Consider the following 23,762-nt stretch of genomic DNA (forward strand, 5'->3'; position numbering starts at 1 on the left):
TACTCTGCACGTTACTGTTCTGAAGCAGGCTCATCCCATGTGATTTTGACAGAATTTTGAAGAACTGCTACCAGAAGGGATTTTTTTTTTTTTTAAACATAGTCCCAGCTCTAATTCAGTGTATGCATCATGTCTCTTGATCCTACTTGGTTAACACAAGCTAGTCTACTCTGAGTTGAACACAAAATGCACATGGTTCTTATAACAGGAAGGAATGCTTCTGGATCATTCAGACCAGCTGAGAGCGTTTCAAATTCATTCACTGAGCCAAATTCCTTTCTTAGTTTCTGAAAAAATGGAGCAGCGTAATTGTGGCTGGGACATGAATCGTAATTGCTGTCGTATGCGTGAGCACCCCACACACTTAAACTCAGTACTACTCCCACAACAGCTCTGCAAGTTTCACAATGTTTAGCAATTTTTCTTACAGCTTTAGCAAAGTTACAGCACTGTCCCCTGTACTTCTAGACATCCTGGCTGCAGAGAACTTGAAAACATATGTTCTTCACATAGTTCTTCATTTGCCTTTTGAATTTATTTTCTGTATAAAAAGTAGCAGTGTTTGTTGCTAGCATGCAACTCTTCAGTGCTTGGGGCTGATAAAGACAGCTGTCACTCATCCACAACACCTCAATCCACACAGCCTTTACTTAGAGATAGACAGGGTAAACACAGATGTGCCCATTTATGTGAGCATTGCAGGAACTCTAAGTTCTTAAAAATCAAGCATGCTTATAATGCAGTTGCAGCACACAAAAACACTCCCTGACATCACACAGGAAGTAACTAGTGACCCCACTAGTTCAGCAAGTCACCCACAGCCACTTTCTTTAACAACCATGCTGCACACATTTCTAACACCCAAGTGAGAGGCCTGAAGCTCCCCTCTGCTCCTTTCTGTCAAAAAAAAATCCTGAGCTGTAGGTCAGAAAGCCACATCTTTTGCCACATTTATCCAAACCTCATCCCCTATTGAGCACTCTAAACTTCCATTTATCTCCAACTGCTCCATCTTCTGTCTTTAACAGTATACTCACTTTTCTCCCAGTCCAATAAAATAAAAGATGTTTTCCAGGATCCACCAGTTTTAAGACTGGAGCACCCTGATGTCTTTGTACATTTGAAAGAAGGCAAAAAGTCTTGTATGCCTCAAAATAGCTAAGCCAGTTCTCTGAAATAGTTTGTTCAATTACAACCACATTTTAAATAATATTTTAAATAATATCCTGTTCTAGCCACGTGGAACGTGGATTGACACATAACGTTTGCAGCAGGGTGCACCCTTCAGGTTTCACTGCAAGAGTTTCATTAGAGGAAGGGGTGATCCCTACTGCACTTTGCTCTTTAGAGAGCCTGCAAGATAACAAGCAAGCAGCATCCCAGATGTTAATTAACATTCACCTGATCACTGCCAGACCTAGGTAGGTCCAAAATAGAGGAAAACACAATGCAGAAGCAACAAAACAAAACACCTTTGCTCTGGAGAAGCTAATCAACTCTCAGCTGTGGCTGAAAAATAATAACTACAATATAAACAAAACTACATTACCTGCCGTTAAGTATGCTTTATTGAAGATAATGCTGTCTTTCATTCATGTCACAAAAACAATTAAAACACAACAAAAAAAACAATGTTGAGTTTCCCTACAAACAAATGCCCGCTTCTCTACAGTCAGACTACACGTTGCAAGATTTCACATTTCTGTAAATATTTTATCTTTACAATCCTGAAAGTTTACTTCTACCCTATCGTCATTTCTTAAATGTTTAGAAAAAAAACAAAACCAACAAGCTAGTGGGGTCTAGCATAAGATCCTATCATTTAAATATCAAAAAATTATGCTGCTGCTGAAGAAAGGGAACATTAATCAGAGTTCCTACACAATATCACTATCCTTCTTCACTACAGGTTTTTCCAGCAAATACAGGAACAGGATGAAAATCCCCTCCTTTTTTTTTTTTTAAATCCAAAAGCACTGGAATTAACCCATAGGATAACTTTAACATTCAAGCAGCATTTTTAACCAGTTTTTTTTAAATCTTAAAATTCACAGCAAAATAAACTTTTGCAGATGAAGTCAGTTCACAGAGGTCTAAGTCCAAAGACCAGAAGTTTTGTTTTTCTTCAGAAAGGGGGAAAACACACACTTGTTTCTGTTTTGCATGTGGTTTTATGATTGCAGTACCTCAACATACAGGTTAAGCCAATTTAAGTCCTATCTGCCATCCTACTTTCACTTAATTAGCTTGTCATGTTATACTGACCTCTTCTTCACATTGCCACCAGCACTCCTACAGCTAGGTGGACAGCTATATCGGGAAATTGAACTTCAGGAAAATTAGTGTTAATTTTAGAGAGGTTACGGTTAACTTTTCAGCTGGCTCAGCTCCCTGTCTGGGCTGCATACAAGGCAGGGATAACACAAGGGAGTAGAGAAAACATGGCTATAGCAATTCTGCCTTCAACCAGCTTTAACGATCAAACTGAATTTGGCAAGCCATCTGGAAAATCAGGTATGCCACTGCTCCCCAACAATCACTTCGTCACTTCAGGTATGTACAATGTGTATGCAAAGCAAACATTTGAAAACAAAACGCTTTGTGAAGAGGTACTAGTGACTCTGAATTAGCCAGCACAGCTATGAAGCCCGGCATAGTCTCAAGCAAAAACTACAGACTTCGGTCTGTGGAGCTGTACAGACCAAGCCCAGGGATGAGCTTAGTAACTTTACTAGCCAAGAACGACTCCACTTCACCGGTTTGGCTTGAATCTTCCTGAGACAGCTTTACACAGTGTGTCAACTCCTAACAGACATTATCCATCCCAAAGGCATTTTGAGTGTTCATACAGGAATAGCACTGCTACTGAAGGTTCTTCCCTCACCACAGGTCAGCGTTTCAAATCAAGAGGACACCACACTAGAAGACAAACCTACCATTGTGATATTCTTAGTCCCTAAAAGCCTGGGGATGGTTCTCTGATCACTATAGGTCTGATTAGTCCTGCTACTCCTCTGTGATACCAGGAGTCCCAGAATCAGCCAAAGCAGTACAGTGCAGCCCGATACCTAGAAACGTGCACAGACTCAAAAACATGAGGTTTGATACACCCTCCAAAACGTTTAGTAATCACTTATTCTGACAACTCCCTCCATTCGTAACCCCTAAGCAAACCTCCACTTCTTTTTTGAACCTTGTTAAATTTCTGGCCCTGTTAGCATCTTGTTGTTGGCCATTCCAGACCCTAACTGCAATTCCTAGCTTCTGGAGCAGCCCACAGTGGTCTCTCATTAGAGCACTAAGCCCACTCCACCCAGATGCAAATGAAGAATGTTCTGGATAATCCTTTTAAACATATCTGTTTCAGAGCACAGTAGAGCCCTAGATGCAGGTCAGCATCGGGCCTCCAAACCCCATGTGCTAGACAATCAGGAATTGCAGAATAGCAAGGAGACCACTTCTGGAAGACCAAGGCCTGCAGCAATACTTCCATGAGTAATTAATTCATTTCACCAGCCACAGCAAATACACAGAGGTGAGAACCAGGAAATCTCCATCAGAACAACAAAACATCCAAGCAATTGATAGCAAGTAGATGCTCTGTTTTTAATCACAGAGCACCTGAGTTAAGGTATCTGTTCTTGTAAAACAGCAGTCCCTAGAAACAGATCGAGCGTGTCAGGCACATAAGTATACTGGTGTTGTATCATCTCCTCCCTTGCATCCTATATACATCAGCAAGCCCAACTGTACTGGCCAGCTCCCAGGATGACATCATATGGTCTGCTATCAACACTATGGATTTCTATTTCCAGAAATCCTGATGTCATAGCCTGAGAGCAATTATCAATGAGGAATTACTGACTTGAGGAGGAATAGAAGAAAACAGCCAAGAAAGATTAGGCTACTCAATTAATAAAAAAAAAACACATGAAGAATTAATATGAGTTTGATATCCAAAACTACTGCAATCCTTACAAAAAAAAAACCCCTAATTTTATTCCACTAGAGACATAGCATTGGATCCAAATTTCTTTCTGTAGTTTGCTGGAGTGGAAAAATCAAACAGTTCAGCTGATATGATCAATATATATTTCTGATAGTACTTTTGCTATTTATTTTGTCAATCTAAATATTCGAGCAATTTTACCTAGCAAATGCTGCTAGGTAAAAAGGCAAGCAAGGAATGCTGCTAGGTAAAAAGGCATAGAAGGCATAACTCCACCCAAAGGGACAGAATCACCCTGGAGTTCTGAGCAGGACTCAGAAGAGACAAAGTGTGATGCATGTATATCAATCAGTATATGCACACTGTGCTAATGCCAGCAGGGAGTTAAGTCCCTCCGCAAAAATCAGAGTCTCAGAAGGAGTTAAAGAGGCAAGGCTTATATCATACATGGCAACAGTAGTTTGATGGCAACTTGGATGCTGATGTTTTTCAGCACATCATGCAGCAAGCCCCAGAGGCAGACATGGGCAAGGTAGGAAGGACTGGGTCAGCATGCAGGAAGTAGCTGAAGTGCTGCAAAAATGAATCCTTGGCTTAGCATTGTGCCAGCTCATTCGTAATGGTCCATCATTATCAGGAACAGAAGGTGCTGCCTCTGACTCTACTGTGCCAGCTCTGGCACCTGTCTGACAGAACAGAAAGTTAACCCAGCATATTAGCACTGGAAAACTCACGTGGCACAAAAACAGCTTTCAACCAGGTCAGCACAGCAAATAGGCTTCATGCAGTCTGATCACAATCAGACTATGAGGATGAGCACAAGGGGAACAGCATGCAGAGGAAGAACACAAAGGGGTGTATTCTCCTTTGCTGGAGAAGAGTGAGCTACTACATCAGCTCAGGCTACACTGCAAAACCTGACCACAAGGAGCCAGCTTGTCTCACTGTGACTTGGAGAAGATACCAGCATTCCTCCATCAGCCTCTGTATTTGGTTTTCCAGTTGTGTACAGCATCGTTTTAATGTTCTCAGGATAGTCAAAACAGGTACAAAGAACCTACGTTCAATCAGCAAATAAGAGACAAGTAACAATCCCCAGTGGCACTAATCCTACAGGTCGGGCCTGAGTCAAGTACTTCGTTAGCAAAAGCCAAAGAAATCCTGCTTTCTGCAAGCTTTTAGAGCAAACATCCTTTAAACCTGCAGCTCTTCAGGGATTGCCTCCCTTTAATACAACAGTGTTATACAATCTCAAGGCAACAAACATTATTTTGATAGGAATCAAATGCTCACTTAAGGAGAAAAAACAGTCTATTTCCTTATTTTACTTTTCCAAATCCTATATGATGTGCAAGCTTGCTAAGCATAGCCAAAAAAATACAACTATGACATCAGTCTGATCCCAAGGTATCTAGAACATTTCTGAACTGTATTCCAGGCATCTGCTCTATATAAGAACTGACCAGCATTTCAGATGTACCCTTGACCCATGTCCATAGCAGACAGATTGTGTCCCCCACACAGAAAGAGGTTCCTTTCAAAGGCATCAGGAAACAGCTAAGTGATGACTGTTTACTCGCATTTGAAGCAGGAGACAATGAAAAGCTAACTCTGTAACCACATATTTAACATTCAACAAAAAGAGATGACAGGAATACCATTTATGTGCTTCAGCATACAGTCACTGAGTTTATTTTTTGTGACAACAGCTGCCAACTGAGCAATTCAAAAACACAATTCACTGCCACAAAAAGCACCCTCCTTTCCCACCCCACCTTCTCTGCTCTGGTCACACCTTCAGTAGTACTCATGGGACTCCTCCCTAAATCAATCCATACCCCAGAGCAAAAGCAAGTCTGTCTACTCTCATTTAAACATGAAGCCTTCCACAGTCATAAGACTACAGCTGGACTTGATTCTGAGGGTCTTTTTCAGCCTAAATGATTCTGTGATTCTAAGATTCTCTGCTGTGTTAGCAATATGAACTGCCAGTGGAAGTCCACCCAGCAGGTCAGTAGCAGGAACAATGGGAGGAAGGAAAGACAGATGGCAGAGACATGGTAGGACCTACTCTCACAAGCACAAGCTGATCAGCTAAGCCTCGTGCAGAGCTGTCCCACTAGCTGTGCCAGCGATGTGATGTGCAGCAGCCCCCAGCCCCCTTCAAGGCTTCACATCTGCTCCAAAAGAACACAGAGAGCTGCAGCTTGACATGCCAGAGATGCTTTTACTACTAGGACTCTGCAAAGGTTTGCAGTTTCAAGAAAAGAAAGCCTTCATTTTAGGACTGTAAGACACTATCAAAACTGAGTATCCAAAAACCAAAAGGTCCCAATATTGCAGATTGCTCATGAAAATAGTTTTTACTTACACAGTAACATTGGACAAATATCTCTTCTGCAAAATCTTCCTCTACAAGGAAGGTATGTGTCTAGCTAGCAACAAGGTTTACTTCTGCCAACATCTAAACAAAGCCAGAACTAGATAAAGCTAAAGAAGTCTTGTTCTATCTGCTTCTCCAGATCCACAAACAGTAATGCTTTATATAACCTACTCCAAATATTAGAAGAGTGTGTAACACAGTGCGCACACACACTGCTGCATGCATATATATACATACACAAGACCCATAAAAACCTCAAATATTCAATATCCCCAAATAAAACAAGAACCAGAGATCTGTCAAATATCTATAAATTATTTAACTTGAGAAACACGTTTGTCAGTACAGATTGAACAGCTTTCTGGGCTGGTGATGATCTATGGTAATTATTCCAAAGCAGGGGATGAGATTACTGATGTTATTTTCCCATCTCAATTCTAAATCAAGAGCTACTAGGTGTGAGTTGAGGCAATTTTGAATATTACTGTCCATTTTTAAGTGGGCCTGTTTTTTGCTTCATAGGTGTCATGGGGATATATAGTTAAAGGCAGAAAAAAAAAAACATACTGGTACTTACACTTGTCTGATTTCTAACATGCAGAAGTGCTGATGGCCCATTACTGTACTGGCCTGTATAAACTAGCACTTCTAAAAAAGCTTATCTCCACTCCCTAGTCCGTTTTACAACAGCAATACCCGTGCTAGCACCATGAGAGAGCAGCCCAGTAGAACAGGAACTGGCTCCCCTAGCAGCAGCCCTTCCTTTAAGTGTCTGTTGGTCTACAGGAAACAGTCACATGTGGAGCAGCTGCTCTTCAGCCACTATGCACCCTAGTAAAAAAGGTATTACTTTAAGGATAAAACTCTCTAGGCAGGTAGAGTCTAAAATGTCTTCATAAAGAAAAAGTAGAATGGAAATTAAAAAAAAAACCACAAATACAGGAGTCTTCCAGCTCTCCGATCCTTGCAGGTTCAGAGAATATTTATTTCTTTTGGAAGAAAAAAATAAAAAAGAAGTTTAGTATAAATATAAGACACTATTTTAAGGTCATTTATCATGTTTCCTGTGAAAGAAAATTTTCTTTCAAATTTAACATTTTCTTATCCTCATGCTTCATGACTGACATTTGCTTGAACCAGTTTGGTATGTTAAATGAAAAAAATTAGATATAAATTAGGCACAGTGGATTCCAAATTTTCAATAACAGAGACTCATGGGAGGAAAAAGACATTTGCACACAGCTTTGTGCAAATGAACACATTCTAGCTTCATTTCAGGAGAAAAAATCTGACAGTTGAGAATGTAAGAAGCAGGATAGCAATAGCTCTGAGAAAAATACCGACATTTAATGAAGTAGCACTTAAGCTCCCACCAGCAGAATTCTTGCTCCTCTCCTAAGCTACACTGACCCTAGTTTGAACAGACAATACATGCAGTAAGCACATGACTCAAGACATTAAATTATTTTGCTATTATATACAGAGAGTGGAAATACACTTACAGACTAGCTGACACCAGTATGTTAAGACATATATTATAGCTAGGACTTCGGCACAAATCCTTTACCTCATACTCAAAGAGAGGGGATTCAATCCTTTTTTGCATGGTACCCCAAACTACCTTTTTCTTATACTTAATCCAATGCTACATGGCCCAGTGCAACCAGCTAACAGTGCTAGAAGGAGACTGTAACCTATCTTCTCCTCAGGGGGTTGTAGTAAACCATATCAGTGAGGAAGGAAAGTGGCTGTGTCACAGGCAGCCTCCAGAAGCTAACTGTCATGGTGCATCAGAGAAGCAATTAACACAAAGTCACATCTATATGCACAGTGGTTGACAGAGACTTGAGCCAAAAAGGCAGAAACGCACACACAGTATAGGTTTCATTTAAGAAATGGTTGTAAACTAGAAATTAAGGAAAGGCTCAAGAGGAGGGAGATATTTGTGTTATTCCACTGCACAGCAATATTTATTCCATTTTATTTTCTTAGGCCTGAATAATATAATAATACACACTTCTTGATTTCTCTTTACCTTATTTTGATAATCTAGGAAATTCAGCCTAAAAAGAGGTAGTTTAGTATAGTACGTTTCATATAGCATAATCTGAAAAACTTCAGTACTATGAAAAGTTAGGAGAAAGAGGACAAAGTGATCAACATTGTGTTTTCCTGTTCAGCCCCCTAAATTTAAGGGGAAAGGGGGAGGGGGGAAAAAAAAATAAATCAAAAACATCAATTAGGTAGCATCCAAACAGTCCCTAGGCAAAAGGTTTGTGAACAGGGTCAGAGCTTCATTTATTTTTTAAACCACAGCTCCCTCTGATGACTGCTTTCCAGAGAAGGGAGTGATCAGTCTTGTTGCTTAAAAGGAATTAAGTCCCAAACCATTAGTTTTTGACCTATTCTCTTCACACCTGCTTTCAGAAAATAAATCCGAGAGTGAATCAGAGCAGAATATTAAATCCTTGTACAAAAACACACTGAGACAGTGGGCTCTCCACTCCTGCTGTCACAGCAACACCCACAACTGCTGCTGGACACCCTGCTGCTCTGGCAGCATTCCCAAGGTGATGCACTCACCTCTCAGCGAGCAGAAAGGAGACCTTAGGGGACCCAATACACTTTGGGAGACACAAGATGCTTGAATCCCTTCCACCAGTGGAGGTGCAAGGCAGGACTCAGCATTAGGCAGCACAGGAGGGCAGCAGCCTCAGCTACATTGCTCTGGAAATCATGATGGGTAGAAAAGAATTGGAAAAAAGATAAGTCAGAAGTGACCCAAAAGCTCATCTCAAGCTCTACAGAGAACTCAGGACAGTTCCCATCTGAAGTAGTTATACCATTCCTTGCTTACACCAATCACCCTGTTTTCCTTCATCTTAAAGCCATGATTTCAAGGAACAGATAACAGAGATGAGTTACCTATGAGTACTGGTTAAATATTAATTGATTACAGGTTGGAAAACAAACAGCCTCATTTTCTCCTGTTTCCAAAAGCATATCTGATCTCTCAATATTTAACAATTTCTCCTTCCTCTTTTGTCCTATGCATACTAACCTCTTCCCTCCCTTGCACATTGACCGTAATGGCACACACAAACATAGCCCAGTTTTACCCAGCTCACTTAACCAGTTCTCCCTCTTTATTTGGAGACCAAGCTGATCACAGAAGTCCTAGTACTAAGGTACTCAGCCTCTGTATCTAACTCGCCCTTGTTAATTCACGTAAAACAGACTTTCCACATTTTCTGAAACAAGTCAAAATCCATTCTTACAACTAGTAGCTCCTGCCAACTTCCATGTTTTATGTCAGAAGAATCTGCTTGTTTTCCATCACATCTGTTAATTTTTTTTTTTTGCTACAGTGCTTTTGACATCTGATATGTTAGCTTATTAACATGCTAGCCTTCATTAAACATCATGTTACGAAATCCATTTCAGTACTGATCACATCATATTTACTACAGTTGTATGAATTACAACCTGGTGAATACAATATTTAGAGTTCTATCAAGTTCCTTACCAACCTCTCAAAGTCTGAAGTTTTAGTGAAGTCTCTTAAATACTCCACTTGTCCATTTCAACATTCAGTGAGTTGATTCCTCCCTGCTCTTGTCAACAGTGAACCTCTACGCATCTATAAAGTTGTTACACAAACAGGTCTGTATGAGCTTTATTTTTAATTCCTAACTTTTTTTTTTTTAAAGAGAAAAAACCAGCAGATATTCCAATATACAGGCATTAAAGACATTCTATTTGACAATGCAAGAACAGATTGAAGCATGCGCATTTATCTCCTAGCACAGGACAGCACTATATAGGCAGTATATATATTTTAAATATACACACACTGCTGCTTCACTGGCAGCTAGTTATAATGAAAGATTAACATTTATATGACATTTCATTCTTTTTTACTGGTCATCAGATAAGAAGCTATAATCATTTCATAACATCTGCACACAATTTGTCCAAGCCAGGTTTGCAGTCAGTTTTAATTTGGTTCTCACAGTGAAAAAATTCTACTCCTCAAAGCAGCTATCTGGATCACATGAAATGATTGCAGCTTGAGACCAACTTAATATGTGAGCTAAAGCCTAACATTAGTCTTCTGTTGTCTTTACTAGGAAATTAAAAAAAAAAAAAAGTAAACGCCAACTGCCTGCAGTGAAACTTACTCTCAGCACACACTGCATTCGTTACTGCCCTTTCTTTTACCAGTAATGTATCAAAGACAACGCAGACCAAAAATAGACAGTCACCTGTGGATTTCCGCTTCTTGCAACTTCTGTGTAGCCAGGTTCAGGCAATACATCAAACTTGCAATAGAACTCCAAGATACAGTTGAATTTCCTTCATCTTTGAAACAGGGCCCTGTAGCATCCTACACTACACGCTAGGCTGACTAGGGCAGGTACTCTAAGTCATCCAGTTCGTACAAATGTATAAACACAGATGTCTGCTACCACTCCAATGATCTGCTTTTTGCTATTTTTATGTCATAGAAGAGTAAGATTTAATCTTACAGGAGGTAAAGCAGCAAAGACTTATCTCCACTATCTCTTCCACTTCCTGTTAAAAGATCAACTTCGGTTTACTCAGATGAAATCAAAAAGCCTCATGAGTAAAAGGAAAAATCAAAGTCTCTTCTGCCATCTAGCTTTCCCTTTAAATTCAGGCTTTGTTTAGCTGACAGAAGTCCACTGACACTGCTACTCCAATGGATAAAAATTAATAAAAAAAACTGACCATTCTTTTGTCCACCCTCCTCCCCAGCCAACCAAACATCCCAACCCCTTCCTTGCAAATTGATCAGTCAGCATCAAAAGTGTCTCTAATTCCTTCCTAATCATTTTATTTGTGACAGGTACCATACCAAAAGAAATTATTTACTAGCAATTGAAATAAATGTTTTACTAAGCAATTTGATTTCAAAATTGTGAAACGTCACTGAGTTGCAGCACCTACCTCCTGCTTCTCGGAGCACATCACATCACATCTTTGTGCTCATCCAGAAAAACTAAAAGCAAAGGGTTTACACAACAACATAGCCAAATGAAAGTTACTAGTTTTTTCAAAATCTCTTAATCACTATTATTTACAATGCACTGATTATGCTTTCCAGGGAGCTTTCTGGAACCATTCCATTTATGCCAACATAACTGCAAGTTCTACCTGCAATGTAAGGGTCTCTGGGTCAGATTCTAATGATGTACTAAGCACAGAGCAGGTACAGCCACAGTGGCCAGGGCCAGTTGCAATAGTGTCCTGTCCTTGAAAGTTTGCCGAGACACAAAGAAAAAAAAAAAAAAAGATCCACCACAACAATAAAAACATAATATGAAGAAATGAGCACCTGTCTGGGCCAGATAAAATTTGAAAAAGAAAGGGACTTTCCAGGAGAAATGTCCAACTCTGCACTCTGTGCACTCTGCACACTCTGCTCCCATTTCAACATGAAACACACCAACTAAAAGGGACGGGAAGTTTAGAGAATCAATGAATTTTAAGTAAGGAAGATCAGACTCCAGTAGAACTATACCAAAGTCTGAGTGCTAAAGAGGCATGTGTTGCCAGCAACCTCACTCTAAACAGTGAGATCAGAGGGTACACACACAAGCAATTTTGCATGGTGACTCAGTGAAAACAAGTTTAGGCAAGTATTTAAAGTTGCCTACGTTAACATTTTAAAAACTGATTACATGCAAATTAGGTTACAACTTTAAGTGTCTGGTAAATTGCAACACCTCCTTGAGAACCAAAAGATTCATACTGCACATAAAAAAGTACGTTATTCTCCAGATGATGTCCAGATGTTTTGGTATGCAGTACATCAATGAACAAAGAATGCAATCAATCCTCTGCAAAGTTAGAGGACTCTTACTGGCATAATGACTCGAGAGAAAATATCTTAATGACATTTCCAAGGCAACAGAGATGAAGGCTTACGAAATTTCCCTTCCACTCACCCTCTCCACAGAAATTGTGAATCAGCAAAGCACTGGATTTTAAGCTGAATAGACACATTTGATCAATGCAAACATCCACCCCAAACACACATATTCACTTAAGTGAGACTAGCTCAAGGAAGGTGGGGTTAAAAAAAAAAAAAAAACACCACCACCAACTGGAATTTTAGCCCATCACTTAGAAGTCATAATTTCATAACCTTATTGTTTTTTTTCCCCCTCCCCTCTTTCTCATTTCTCCTGTTCCTCCTTGCCCAATCACCAGAGGGTTTCAATTCACACTGTGTTGCATACTCTGGCAACAGCAACAGTTTGTAGGGCTAGTAAGGAACTGCAGAAAAGATTTGTTTGAGACGAACATTCGGGGGCTGAGGGAAGGAGAGTTATTTATAACCGTTTTCTATACGCATCAATTTCCCAGTCCCATTCCCTGAGCTGGGATCATACAATCATAGAATTGCTCAGGTTGGAAAGGACCTTCAAGATCATGAAGTCCAACCACAACCTAACCACACTACTCTAACAACCCACCACTAAATCATGTCCCTGAGCACCACGTCCAAATGGTTTTTAAACACATTTAGGGATGGTGACTCGAACACCTCCCTGGGGAGCCTGTTCCAGTGCTTAACAACTCTTTCCGTAATGAAGCTTTTCCTGATATCCAACCTAAACCTCCCCTGGCGCAACTTGAGGCCATTTCCCCTTGTCCTGTCACCAGTGAGAACAGACCAATCCTGCTCTCACCGAAATCACCTTTTAGGTATTTGAAGAGAGCAATGAGGTCTCCCCTCATCCTCCTCTTCCCCAGACCAAACAGCCCCAGTTCCTTTAGTCTCTCTTCGTAGGGCATATTCTCCAAGCCCTTCACAAGCCTTGTTGCCCTTCTTTGGACCTGCTCCAGCACCTCCATGTCCTTTCTGTACTGAGGCACCCCAAACTGAACACAGTACTTGAGGTGGGGCCTCACCAATGCCGAGTACAGGGGCAGGATTACTTCCCTAGTCCTGCTCACCACACCATTCCTGATACAAGCCAGGATGCCATTGGCTTTCTTGGCCACCTGGGCACACTGCTGGCTCATATTCAGCTGACTGTCCATCAGCACACCAAGGTCCCCTTCAATCAGGCAGCTTTCCAGCCACTCCTCCCCAAGCCTGTAGAGTTGCCTGGAGTTGTTGAGTTGTTGTGACCACAAGACAGGAACCAACACTTGGCCCTGTTGAAACTCATATGGTTTACCTTGGCCCATTGATCCAGTCTGTCTAGATCCCTCTGTAAAGCATTTCTACCTGCCAGCAGATCAACACTCCCTCCCAACTTGGTGTCATCTGCAAACTTACTGAGGGTGCACTTGATCCCCTCATCAAGATCATTGATAAAGATGTTGAATAGGAGCAGCCCCAGTACTGAGCCCTGAGGGACACTGCTCATGACTGGTTGCCAACTGGATTTAACTCCATTGACCATAACTCTTTGGGCCCTGTCACCCAGCCAGTGTTTCACCCAGCAGAGCGTATGCCCATCCAAACCATGGGCAGCCAGCTTCTCCACAAGGATGCTGTGGGGGACAGTGTCAAAGGCTCTACTGAAGTCCAGGTAGGCCACATCGACATGCTTACTTTCATTCACTAAGCGGGTCACCTTGTCATAGAACGAAATCAGGTTTGTCAAACAGGATCTACCATTCATTAACCCTAACCCATGCTGACTTGGCCTGATCCCCTGCTTGACCTTCAATTGATCCATGACGGCTCCCGAGATTATCAGTTCCATAACCTTCCCCGGCAACAAGGTGAGACTGATAGGTCTCACATCTTTCCCAGCACAATGGGCCTTCAAGGAAAGACTTACTATGCAACAATTTCAGTCTTTAACACACCTGTGACCAGATCAGACCTGCTAAGAAAATACTATCGAACTCCATGTTACAGATGGCGTACTTAGGATCAACAGCCATGAACAGGAGCTGAACCTGAAATGCTTCCACCTGGATTACCATTGACTTATACTTTTTCTTACCATACACACCTCACAAACATCTAGTTCCAACAACAGAAAATAAGCATCACCAAGATTTTTACTTCTGAAGATCATAGAGATTTCTGAAAGGCTTTCAGCTAAAGAACTAGACCTCAGTAGCATTTCTCCTTACAGATCCAGTACTGTTTCAGTCTATAGTCATCTCTCAGTTATGTGCAGCTCAGCTTACAGTTCCAGTTGGTACCAAATCCAGTTGGCCAGCAAGGCTACCAAATCCCAGGTCATTTGCCCCAGTGAAGGTAACTAGAACACAAACAAAAGTCCAAAAATAAATAAGTAAAAAGGCAGTTTTCAACACCTGTTTCAACAAGGCATCCAGCTGTTTTCAAAGAAATCTACCAATATTTATGTATTGCAGTGGCACCTAGCGGCAGCTGCCCTGACTGCAGTCTTTTCTAACCCATATTAAAAGGGATAAATCAAGAGCAATGAATCAGAAAAAGGAGAAGTGAACATGCGGCACTGAGGTTCAGGTTTGCTGCTGAGCCTCATTACTCCTGGAACATGACAAATGCTTAAGTTATCTAACCAACACAAACTATTGCTTCACAGTGCATACATCTGCTCCTGCTTCTTGTCCTTCCTTACTGCAGTTTCATCTCTGACAGCCACCTCAGGTGGACACAGGCTTCCAAGTTCACATGCCACTATAACATGCACAAATCCCACCTGCTACGCCACAGAACTACTATTTACTAATATATACTAATATATATTAGTAAATATATATTTACTAATATATTATATAATACTTAAAATATATATATATATAACCAATATATATTATATATTAAGTGTTGCAAATTAAAAAGCAGCATCTTCAGCAGATGAATTGCATTTCAGGATTCTATCTCCTGGTTTATTTGTGAAAGAGTGCTGACAGTGTAGTCAAGTATACCACAACAAGGTCCACAGAGGAAATAGAGGGAATATTATAAAATTCAGTATGTCAGACCTCACTGTTCAAGCCAAATGAACCATGAGACTCATGGTATTTTCCTTTCCTATTAAGCTTCCCTAACAGAGGACTAAAGGCAGATCAAATTTGTTTCTAAACTTCAAGGTTTTTTAATAAAGCACAGATCAGCAGGCTCATTGTTACTTGCTCGGCGACCTCATATCATAATCACACAGTGACAATAAGCTGTCAAGTGCTTTGATAACATGATTTAGAGCTTGAGCAGACTTGTTTTTTTTCCCCACTTCTATTAAGAGTTTGATATATTAAAACTATACAAAGTTAAAAGATCATTAAAGTAGAATGGGGGGGTTATAATCTGCATTCGACTTCTTGGAATCCAGTTCTTATTTCAACATCACTGTTCACACAGAAATGAAGAGGAGAGCTCTTGAACGACACTATGTTACAGAAAAAGCAGTTAATTACAAATACAGTGGATAAAGAGCTATTCACTCATGCTTCACCTTGACCATGCTTACTTAACTGAATCAGCACCCATAACAAATAAAAATAACAAAAATCAAGAACTAGGGACTTAGGGTGTAACAATTTACACTGTGTTGGTTGGTTAACTCTACCCTTCCTTAATAATTGAATGGCCTAAAAATAGTAAATTGCAAAGATGCTACAGTTTTCTGTCTGTGTGCCAGTTTCCCCCCCAGGAGTTCAGTGAACATGTCAACATCCCATCAAGTCTCTGATCAACAAGTCACTTCAGTCTGTGTGACTGATACATCCCAGACACAACCTCGTTTTCTCTACGTCCAAACACCAGATGTTAACGACGTTTGTTCCTATCTAGTGAACACAGAGTACTTCATGATATTAACAGTTGAAATGATAAAAGTGAATGGAGCTGTAAGTATCACAGTGGCCCAGTAAAGTTCTGCAGGTAGAGATATCAGAGGAAATACACCCACAGACACTAAAGGATAAGCAGGGATCAGGAATAGCTTCAATACTTAAATTGAATTATTATGCTACATTTTAGTTTAGATATGATTTCCTCCATAGACAACACAGAATACAAGACAGGGCCACTGAATTATCTTCAATTAACTTCAAGAATTACTCAGCAAATTCACTGTATGCATGCCATTCAGAACAACTCAGTATCACTTACGCTTCCAAATGAAGCTACCATGACATTGGCAACTACTTCCTCCAAATGAGGAAGAGCCAGTATTACATAGGCAACTGGTTACCAGAAGTTTCGTTTTCAGATTTGCCAGAAGCATCTCTCAGAAAAGCACAGGGACATTCTCTTTAAAAACTAAAAATTGAAATTCTGCAAACTTCTTAATAGACACAGATATCCCAGCACCATTAGCTGTTCTGATAGCTAGGAGGATTTGGAAATGACAAGATACACATGTGATCCAAAATTAACAACTGAGCTTGGCCAGCAGAAGCAGAAAATTCAATGCCTTTTCAGCAGTTTTTGTCAGAGCCAGTAAGTCACAAGTGCTCACAGTACCACCAAGGTGATCAGAAGAATCATTACATTTGATTGGAGAGCGAGCTAACCACAAAATCCTAGGGGACAAGGTAGGGACACAGCAATGTAAGAAAGATTCCGATGCTCATACCATTTCTCTGCAGTGAGACACTAACCTCTCTGCTTACTTCTTCATGCAGAAGACCTTTTACCAGTACAAGACGCTACCCATAAGTAGGAACAAATTTATTTTCAAATAGATTTCCCTCCAAAGAACAAATACAGACTTATTTCAAGATCCATCATACAGACAAATCTCCAAAGTACATCAACAACCTAACCACTGTGGTTTGGAATATCTTTGTGACAATTTCTGTCAACTATCTATGAAGTAACATGACTTTTCTTCTAACACAAACTTTGGAGCCTTCTGCTCTTCATTTGTCCCACGGGCAATGAAAGTTGAATTGTTTTTCCTGAAAGAGGAATGCCACAAATGGGCATCAATTATGACAACTTCCTTAAAAAAAAAAAAAAAGAAAAAAAAACCAAACCTCATTAGATTTACTTTGCGCTAGGAAGTATAGAGTACGTCACTTACAGGACAGCTGCACAGAGCCTTCAGACAACAAACTCCAGTCTCATCCATGTCCTCCTATCTTTCTCAGAGTTGATCAGTAAAGAACATGTGTGGTTCTCATCCCATTTTAATTAAGTTTAACAGATGCACCAGTCAAGGGTTTTGTTCTTGCTAACAAGCTCCTTGCATGTTATATTTGCATTAGGTCTTGCTGACCATTGCACAAGGTAGGAATTACATTTGTACTTGGATGACTAGATCTCGAACATTGTCTCTTATGTTGCTAACGTGCATTAACATGTCCTTTATATTTATCTGCCTTTTTTGTTTAACGTAACACTGCACTGCTACCAGAAAGACAGATCTCAGTCTTTCCTGTAAGCATGCAATGCTTACAAGCAGTTACTAGATGTCCCCACATCTTTAGGGACTCTTAGCAGATCAAGTGATAGAACAGAGGCTTTCTTATACATACACAGTTTCAGGTCCAAAACATGATCAGCAAAAGCAACACAGCTACAAAGACAACAGCCCATTAAATGTCTTAATGTATGCATATTTACTAGTTAAAGGGTCCGGACTGGGGACCTTCCAGTTTGGCTCTCTCTGCCAGATGGTTACTGCTACCTCTTCTTTCTCACTTCTCATCTCAAGCCACCTTGCTTCTCAGCACCTACATAGGAACCATGCCCCCGGAAGTGATTGCAGTTTTGCTTCTCAGGACTTCCACAGTTCTTGTGCAAGCACAGTTTGAGGCTATGTGGAACTGAAGCTCTTTATCATTGCACATTCACAAATACAAAATCTCAGTGCTGGATTTGAATGTACGTCTTGTAAATTTGATCTCTCAGATTGAAGCTTCCTTATTCCCTTTGTGGATTTGGGTTTCAGCACTTACACTGCAAGCCATCACTGGTGAGATATTGATTTTGCCTTTACAGCAAAGCAGGACACAAGCATAGAACATTCTGCCTAAAGTCTGCGGTACCAAATTCAGCAATGTCACAGCCAGTTCTAAAACCGTAGAAGAAGTGTTGGGAATACATCAAAACACAGATTTCTATAACTTAACTGCCTGTAAAAAACAAAAAACAAAAACAAAAAAACAACAATAGAAAAGGTATAGGGAATGCACACTCTCCTTAGTCAAGAGGGACAGCAATACTAACCCTAAAAACATCAGTGATGGTTTTTCTGGTATTCAGTGGCATCCCCTCTTTCAACTCCTTCTGCTGGAAAGACTACTATCAGTGTCACACAGATCCAGATCCCTCTCCAGCAGTACCCAATGAAATGCCAGACATGTGGCCCACTGGGCTACCATAGTGTCCACAAATCCCAGTCATATTCCATGTTGAAATACATAAAGAAAAGTGAAGAGTTTGCCTGAAGAGTGATGTTACACCTTCTCTAGCGATGTCTGCAGGGCAAAGCAGCTACCACATCTTCCCATCAGCCATGCACGGATCAGTGGCAAGCAGTGCCTAAACCCTCAGTTGTACAAGACCACTTCCTTCTAGCAGCAGGAAGGGCTAGCAGTCCAGCATCTCCTCACTGTCACAACAGGCCTACAAGGTATGCACATATGTACACTAAAATTCAAACTTGCAAAACCATTGGTTCACTAAGTGCTTGCTACATGATGTATTCACACAGGTTTGCTGACCCACATTGTTCCAGGAAGAAGAGGAGGTCAGGACCTGGCTGCTGTTACCAGCTCAACTCATGCAGCCTGCTCCATACATTTTTCTTCCCAAGAGACTTTCAGGTTACAGGAAAGATGCTCTGCACAGCCTCCAGAGAGAGAGATAGCCAGAGCAAGGCCACAAGGTGCACAGTTTTCCCCCCTCCTAAACAAGGACAAAACCTGCTCTAGCCTGGAAACCTCAATAATAAATCCCGATTTCAAGCAACTGAACCCAAGCACACATAGCTTTAATCTGAGATAGTAACACACAGATGTTTTTAAGAACCTAAAGCAAAACTGGACACTGTAGTCTGCAGTGTGTTGGAACACAATGTAGCATCCTTACTGAACATCTTTTCAACCAAGTGGTACAGGGCAAACTGGGAAACTTGGAGCTGTTCTGTCTCCACAGCAGATGGTTCTACTTCAGAGGTCATTACTAGCACACCTCTAGTTCATACACCATGTACGAGGCTGGAAATAATTATGAAAGACAAAAAAAGTGAAGTTTAAAACAAGGGCAAGGGTGTGAAAAAACGGACAGAAACATAAACTTCAGCAGGAACCTCAAGATACATAAAGCATACACTCTATTTGGCACAAAAAAAAAAAAAAAAGAGCCTTTAAAAACAGAAGAAACAATCACTTACCTTTTAAAAGGGGCTGGAACGTTGGAATTTCCTGCAGTTTTATGACATCTGGATCATTGCTCACGTTCCGAGAGGACTGTGTTCCTGGGGCTACCACCACAATGTCATCCATTTTTGCTCGTTGTTTGGCTGGGGATGGAGATGCTAGAAGGATAAAGGGAGGGAGGATGAGGAACAATCAAGTTAATACGTAGATTCCATCAGAATTTAACCCTATGAGAATGTTATCACATTTATGCTGTGCAAGTATGTTTTCTGTAACGTAAATACATCTCTGAAACCACTAACTTACCCTCCCTTCTCATCCTCTCTCTGATAATGTACTGTGCTAAACAAAGTTTTTCAGAAGGAGGTAACAGAACATCAATTAAGGATGCGTTGCCTTCTCACTCTAGGGATAATCTGATATGCTTTTAACAGAGGTGGAAGGCAAAATCTAACAAACATTTTATTTGTCAGCATTATGCTGCAGCAGTAATGCCCTCTTATAGCCTTAGATACCTTTATAGGAAAGATTCAGCTCAACAGTTTAAATTCAAATACATCTGGGGCTCCTGTTGCAATGTTATACATGCCTAATCATCCACATTCAGGTATATTTTTTTCTCCCCCCCAACTCAAAGGGGGATGAGGCACTGGCACAGGCTACCCAAAGAAGTTGTGAAAGCCCCATCCCTGCAGGCATTCAAAGCCAGGTTGGATAGGGACCTGGGCAATCTGATCTAGTGGATGTCAACCCTGCCAACAGCAGGAGGGGTGGAACGTGATCTTTAAGGTCACTTCCAACCCAAGCTATTCTATAGTTCTATGACACCTCCCACTTCTCCCCACACAGGTCAGCATCCTCACACCCACAGGACGGGCACCCCGGCTGGCAGTGAGGCACACGCCGTGGCTCCCATTCGCACCTGCCATGCCTGCTTCACCTCCTTCCCCAGCACGCGCCTATCAGTCAGTAATACCAGTGGTCACGATACCCGCGCCTCGTCCTGTAACGGCTCCAGCACCCAAAGCCTTCCCCACCCCACCGCCTCCTCCGCCCCTACAGCACCGCAGAGCCCCTCCCGCACGTATCCGCCCCCGCAGCTTCCCTGCAGCCCCGGCCCCGCGGCGCAGCTGTGGGCGGGCAGCCGCCGCCACCGACCTGAGGAGCTGGGCTCGCCCGGGCGGCTCTCGGCCTCCGCACTCTGCTCCGCTCCCATGGCGACGCCAACGGCGCCCGCAACGCAACGCGCTGTGCCGACTCCTCTCCTGCCCGCCACTCTGCAGTGCAGGGCCACGCTGCTCCCGCGGCCGCTTGGGCTTCCGGCAGGGCCTGCTAGCATCCGCACCAGGGTCAGGGGCAGGCCCCGCCCGGCACGGCGTGGCAAGCACAGTGCGGCGAGCAGGCGGGGCTCCGCTTAAAGGCGCTGGGCGAGGCGGTGTTAGCGTGCTCGCCGTGCCCGCGGCGGGGTGGAGTTTGGCTCTAGGCCGAGGGCAGGTTAACTGGTCGTGAGAGCGGCTCCCAGCGCCGTCTGCTCGCTTCAGGGTCGTGGCCTTTTGATTGCTGCCTGGCCTGTCTGGCCTCTCTGAGAGTCAGGAGAGAGAGTACTAATCTAGATTTTTAATTATCAGCCCTAATATTTATGGTCACACAATCGAAAGCAAGTCTGCAAAACATCACAATGTGATATCCCAAACCACCCAACAGTACGTGCTCAGCAGGGTCACACTGTTCTCCTATGCCTTTTTTTTTTTGTCTTTTGAAAGCTAAAGCATGTTTGTCGGCTCTAGGTGACCAACCTAGCTAGCAACATGCAAGGAGCAGCCATCACCGTGTTTGTCATGGGCAAGGAGTGAGCTAAGGGTGTCCCAGACTGAAAGTCACAGATGATTTAGATTAAGCAAAAATGCAAGTTAAAGGGAGAAGGAAACCTACTTTGACACTTCTGACTTGTTATGTTCATGTCTAACAATCAAATCAGCAAAAAAGCCACATACTTATCTCTGACAGAAGAATTGCCCATAAATAAGTTCTGGCGCATGCTAAATTCTGAACAAGTCTGCTCTCCACTCATGAATGATGCACAACATCTGTGAAAACCTCGCCCTCAACCGTATTCAGCATTATCTCCCCTGGCTGCCTTTACTTATTCTTGCCAAGATTTAATTTAATACAAAAATAATCTTCCTGTCTTCTGAGAACTGCGCTTCATATCTGTGACCAAGATGGGAGCTGCAGGGAAAAAACTCAATCTGGCAATCACTTCTGGCAGCAGCAGGCTATGCCTCACCAGTTGTAACCTAACAACACACCTTTTAACTACAACTGTTTAATTCCTGTCAAAACAACAACAAAATATTTTCAAATAATTGTAATTACTAGGGAAAAGAAACTGATGTTGGCACAACTCTGTTTAGAAAGCTGAGTTCTGAACCTGCACAATTTATACACAGTATTAAAGTCACTCGTGATTAGCTTCAGTGGCTCTCACAGAAGAACTTGCATTATTCGAAGACAGCGTGTGATATCTGCAGAGCTGCAGCCCAACCAGTGCTTGCCATAAAGGCATGCAAAGTTATCCATCACTCTCAGAAAAATTTTAAAATTAGCTAAATTTAATGCAGCATATTTAGCTGCAGTTAGCTTTGTTCCCACTTATACATTACAGACTTCTGAATGGTTTGCAAGGTACGCTTTGCAGCTCCTCTGTGATGCGTTTTCATTTATTATTGTAGATGTGTGAATATGTAGTATCCCACCACCCCTGGAAAATATTTTTGATTATACGATTCTGTGATTTAGCTTACCTGTCAACCAATGTGTGTTTCTGCCACATGGAGTTTTAGTATTGAAAACATTGTTACAGTAAAGTTATATTTGAATGTGGTTATTATGCAAGTGAATTATTTTGCCTCTAATGTGGACATAGCACAAATCCTCTGTGATGTCTTGCAACTGACAGCTAGGTCAATGTACCTGAAACTACACAGTGTGCAGTTGTATGTAATTACATTAGCATATACAAATCTGATGTTTATCTGATCATGAACAGTACCACATAAGGGCCTTGGCAAATATATAGTTTCTTATCAGTTTTGTTTTTCCTTTATTACTTTTTTTACTCAGAGTTTGACAGGAGTGGTTTACTTGAAACTGTCTGAATGGTGTTTTAAATACTTAGCTATTAGTAGTGTCACTTTTAACATATATGCACCTATAAAAGCCAGCTCCCAGCTGAATGCGTGTGAAGAATAAATTTGCTGACCATTCCCTGACACAGCCCTTGATTTTAGAAACAGCACAGCAGCCAGCAGGTCAGCATGAAGCAGGATGTGCTGCTGCTGCCACCACACCTTCTCCAAGCAAGGATCTCAAACATGCCTTGTGTCATGGTATTATCTAAGGGTCTGCGCCCATGACAAGGGGGACAGGCCCGAAAGAAAAAAAAAAAAAAAAAAAAAGAGAGAAAAGAGAAAAGGAAAAAAAGAATTGTAGGCAATCTGAGGAGGAACAACTAATTTTACTAAATATATCAAAAATGAGGCTTGTAGAATTGCAACAGAGAGTTTACAGGCTGAAAGTGTTACGCAGTAAACTGCAGGAGGACCATGTGCTTTCTCCGCTGGGCAGGAAGGAACAGACCCCACGTGGCCCAGGCGGCTTCACCACCCCCTCAAACGCAAAGACCCCTGGGGAGTGCACCTTCTCCCCTCCCCCTCAGAGGGCCACACACCAAGAGAGACAGTTTGCAGTGACCAGGGAATTAACCCTTTAACTGCCCGTGCTTTACATGATGTAATGATGTGGAATACCGACAACAAAAATCACAAAACCATAACACCTTGGAGAACCAAAAAGTCCCAACTGAAGTTCACAGATGTTCAACCTGTGGCCCAGAGGTTTAAATTTACTGTATTAAAACAGAGAGTAGGTGACCAAAAGAGAAAGTATCAGACTCTGTTATCAGTTTGTTCTACAATAACCATTGCACTGCGTGAAATAACCTGCCCTTTGGTAACTGTTCATGTAATGAACTGCCTTAAAAGGAAAATTTATTTTATTTACAATCATAACCATGTTATTGTAGGTATGATGCAGGATGGGATACCCGAAAAA

General features: G+C 41.6%; 1 protein-coding gene across 5 annotated transcripts in view; it reads right to left on the minus strand.

The window, feature by feature from the left end:
- Positions 1-21,629, minus strand: part of BORCS5 (BLOC-1 related complex subunit 5) — a 66,064-nt gene extending 44,435 nt beyond the window's left edge. For 3 of the 5 annotated variants that reach the window (XR_002433896.1, XR_002433895.1, XM_021382331.1), the window contains exons 1-2: positions 20,808-21,174; positions 19,664-19,807 (exon numbers count right to left, since the gene is read on the minus strand). Coding sequence is in view for 3 of the 5 variants with exons in the window: in XM_021382331.1 (XP_021238006.1) it covers positions 19,664-19,807; positions 20,808-20,988 (325 nt within the window). In the remaining 2 variants the exon portion in view is untranslated. Of the gene's footprint in view, positions 1-19,663; positions 19,808-20,571; positions 20,750-20,807 lie in introns of those variants that run through there. The other 2 variants (XM_021382332.1, XM_021382333.1) reach the window with 2 other exon arrangements.
- Positions 21,630-23,762: the final 2,133 nt, after the last annotated feature.

Source organism: Numida meleagris, unplaced genomic scaffold, assembly GCF_002078875.1.
Source record: "Numida meleagris isolate 19003 breed g44 Domestic line unplaced genomic scaffold, NumMel1.0 unplaced_Scaffold208, whole genome shotgun sequence".
Classification (NCBI taxonomy): Eukaryota; Metazoa; Chordata; class Aves; order Galliformes; family Numididae; genus Numida; species Numida meleagris.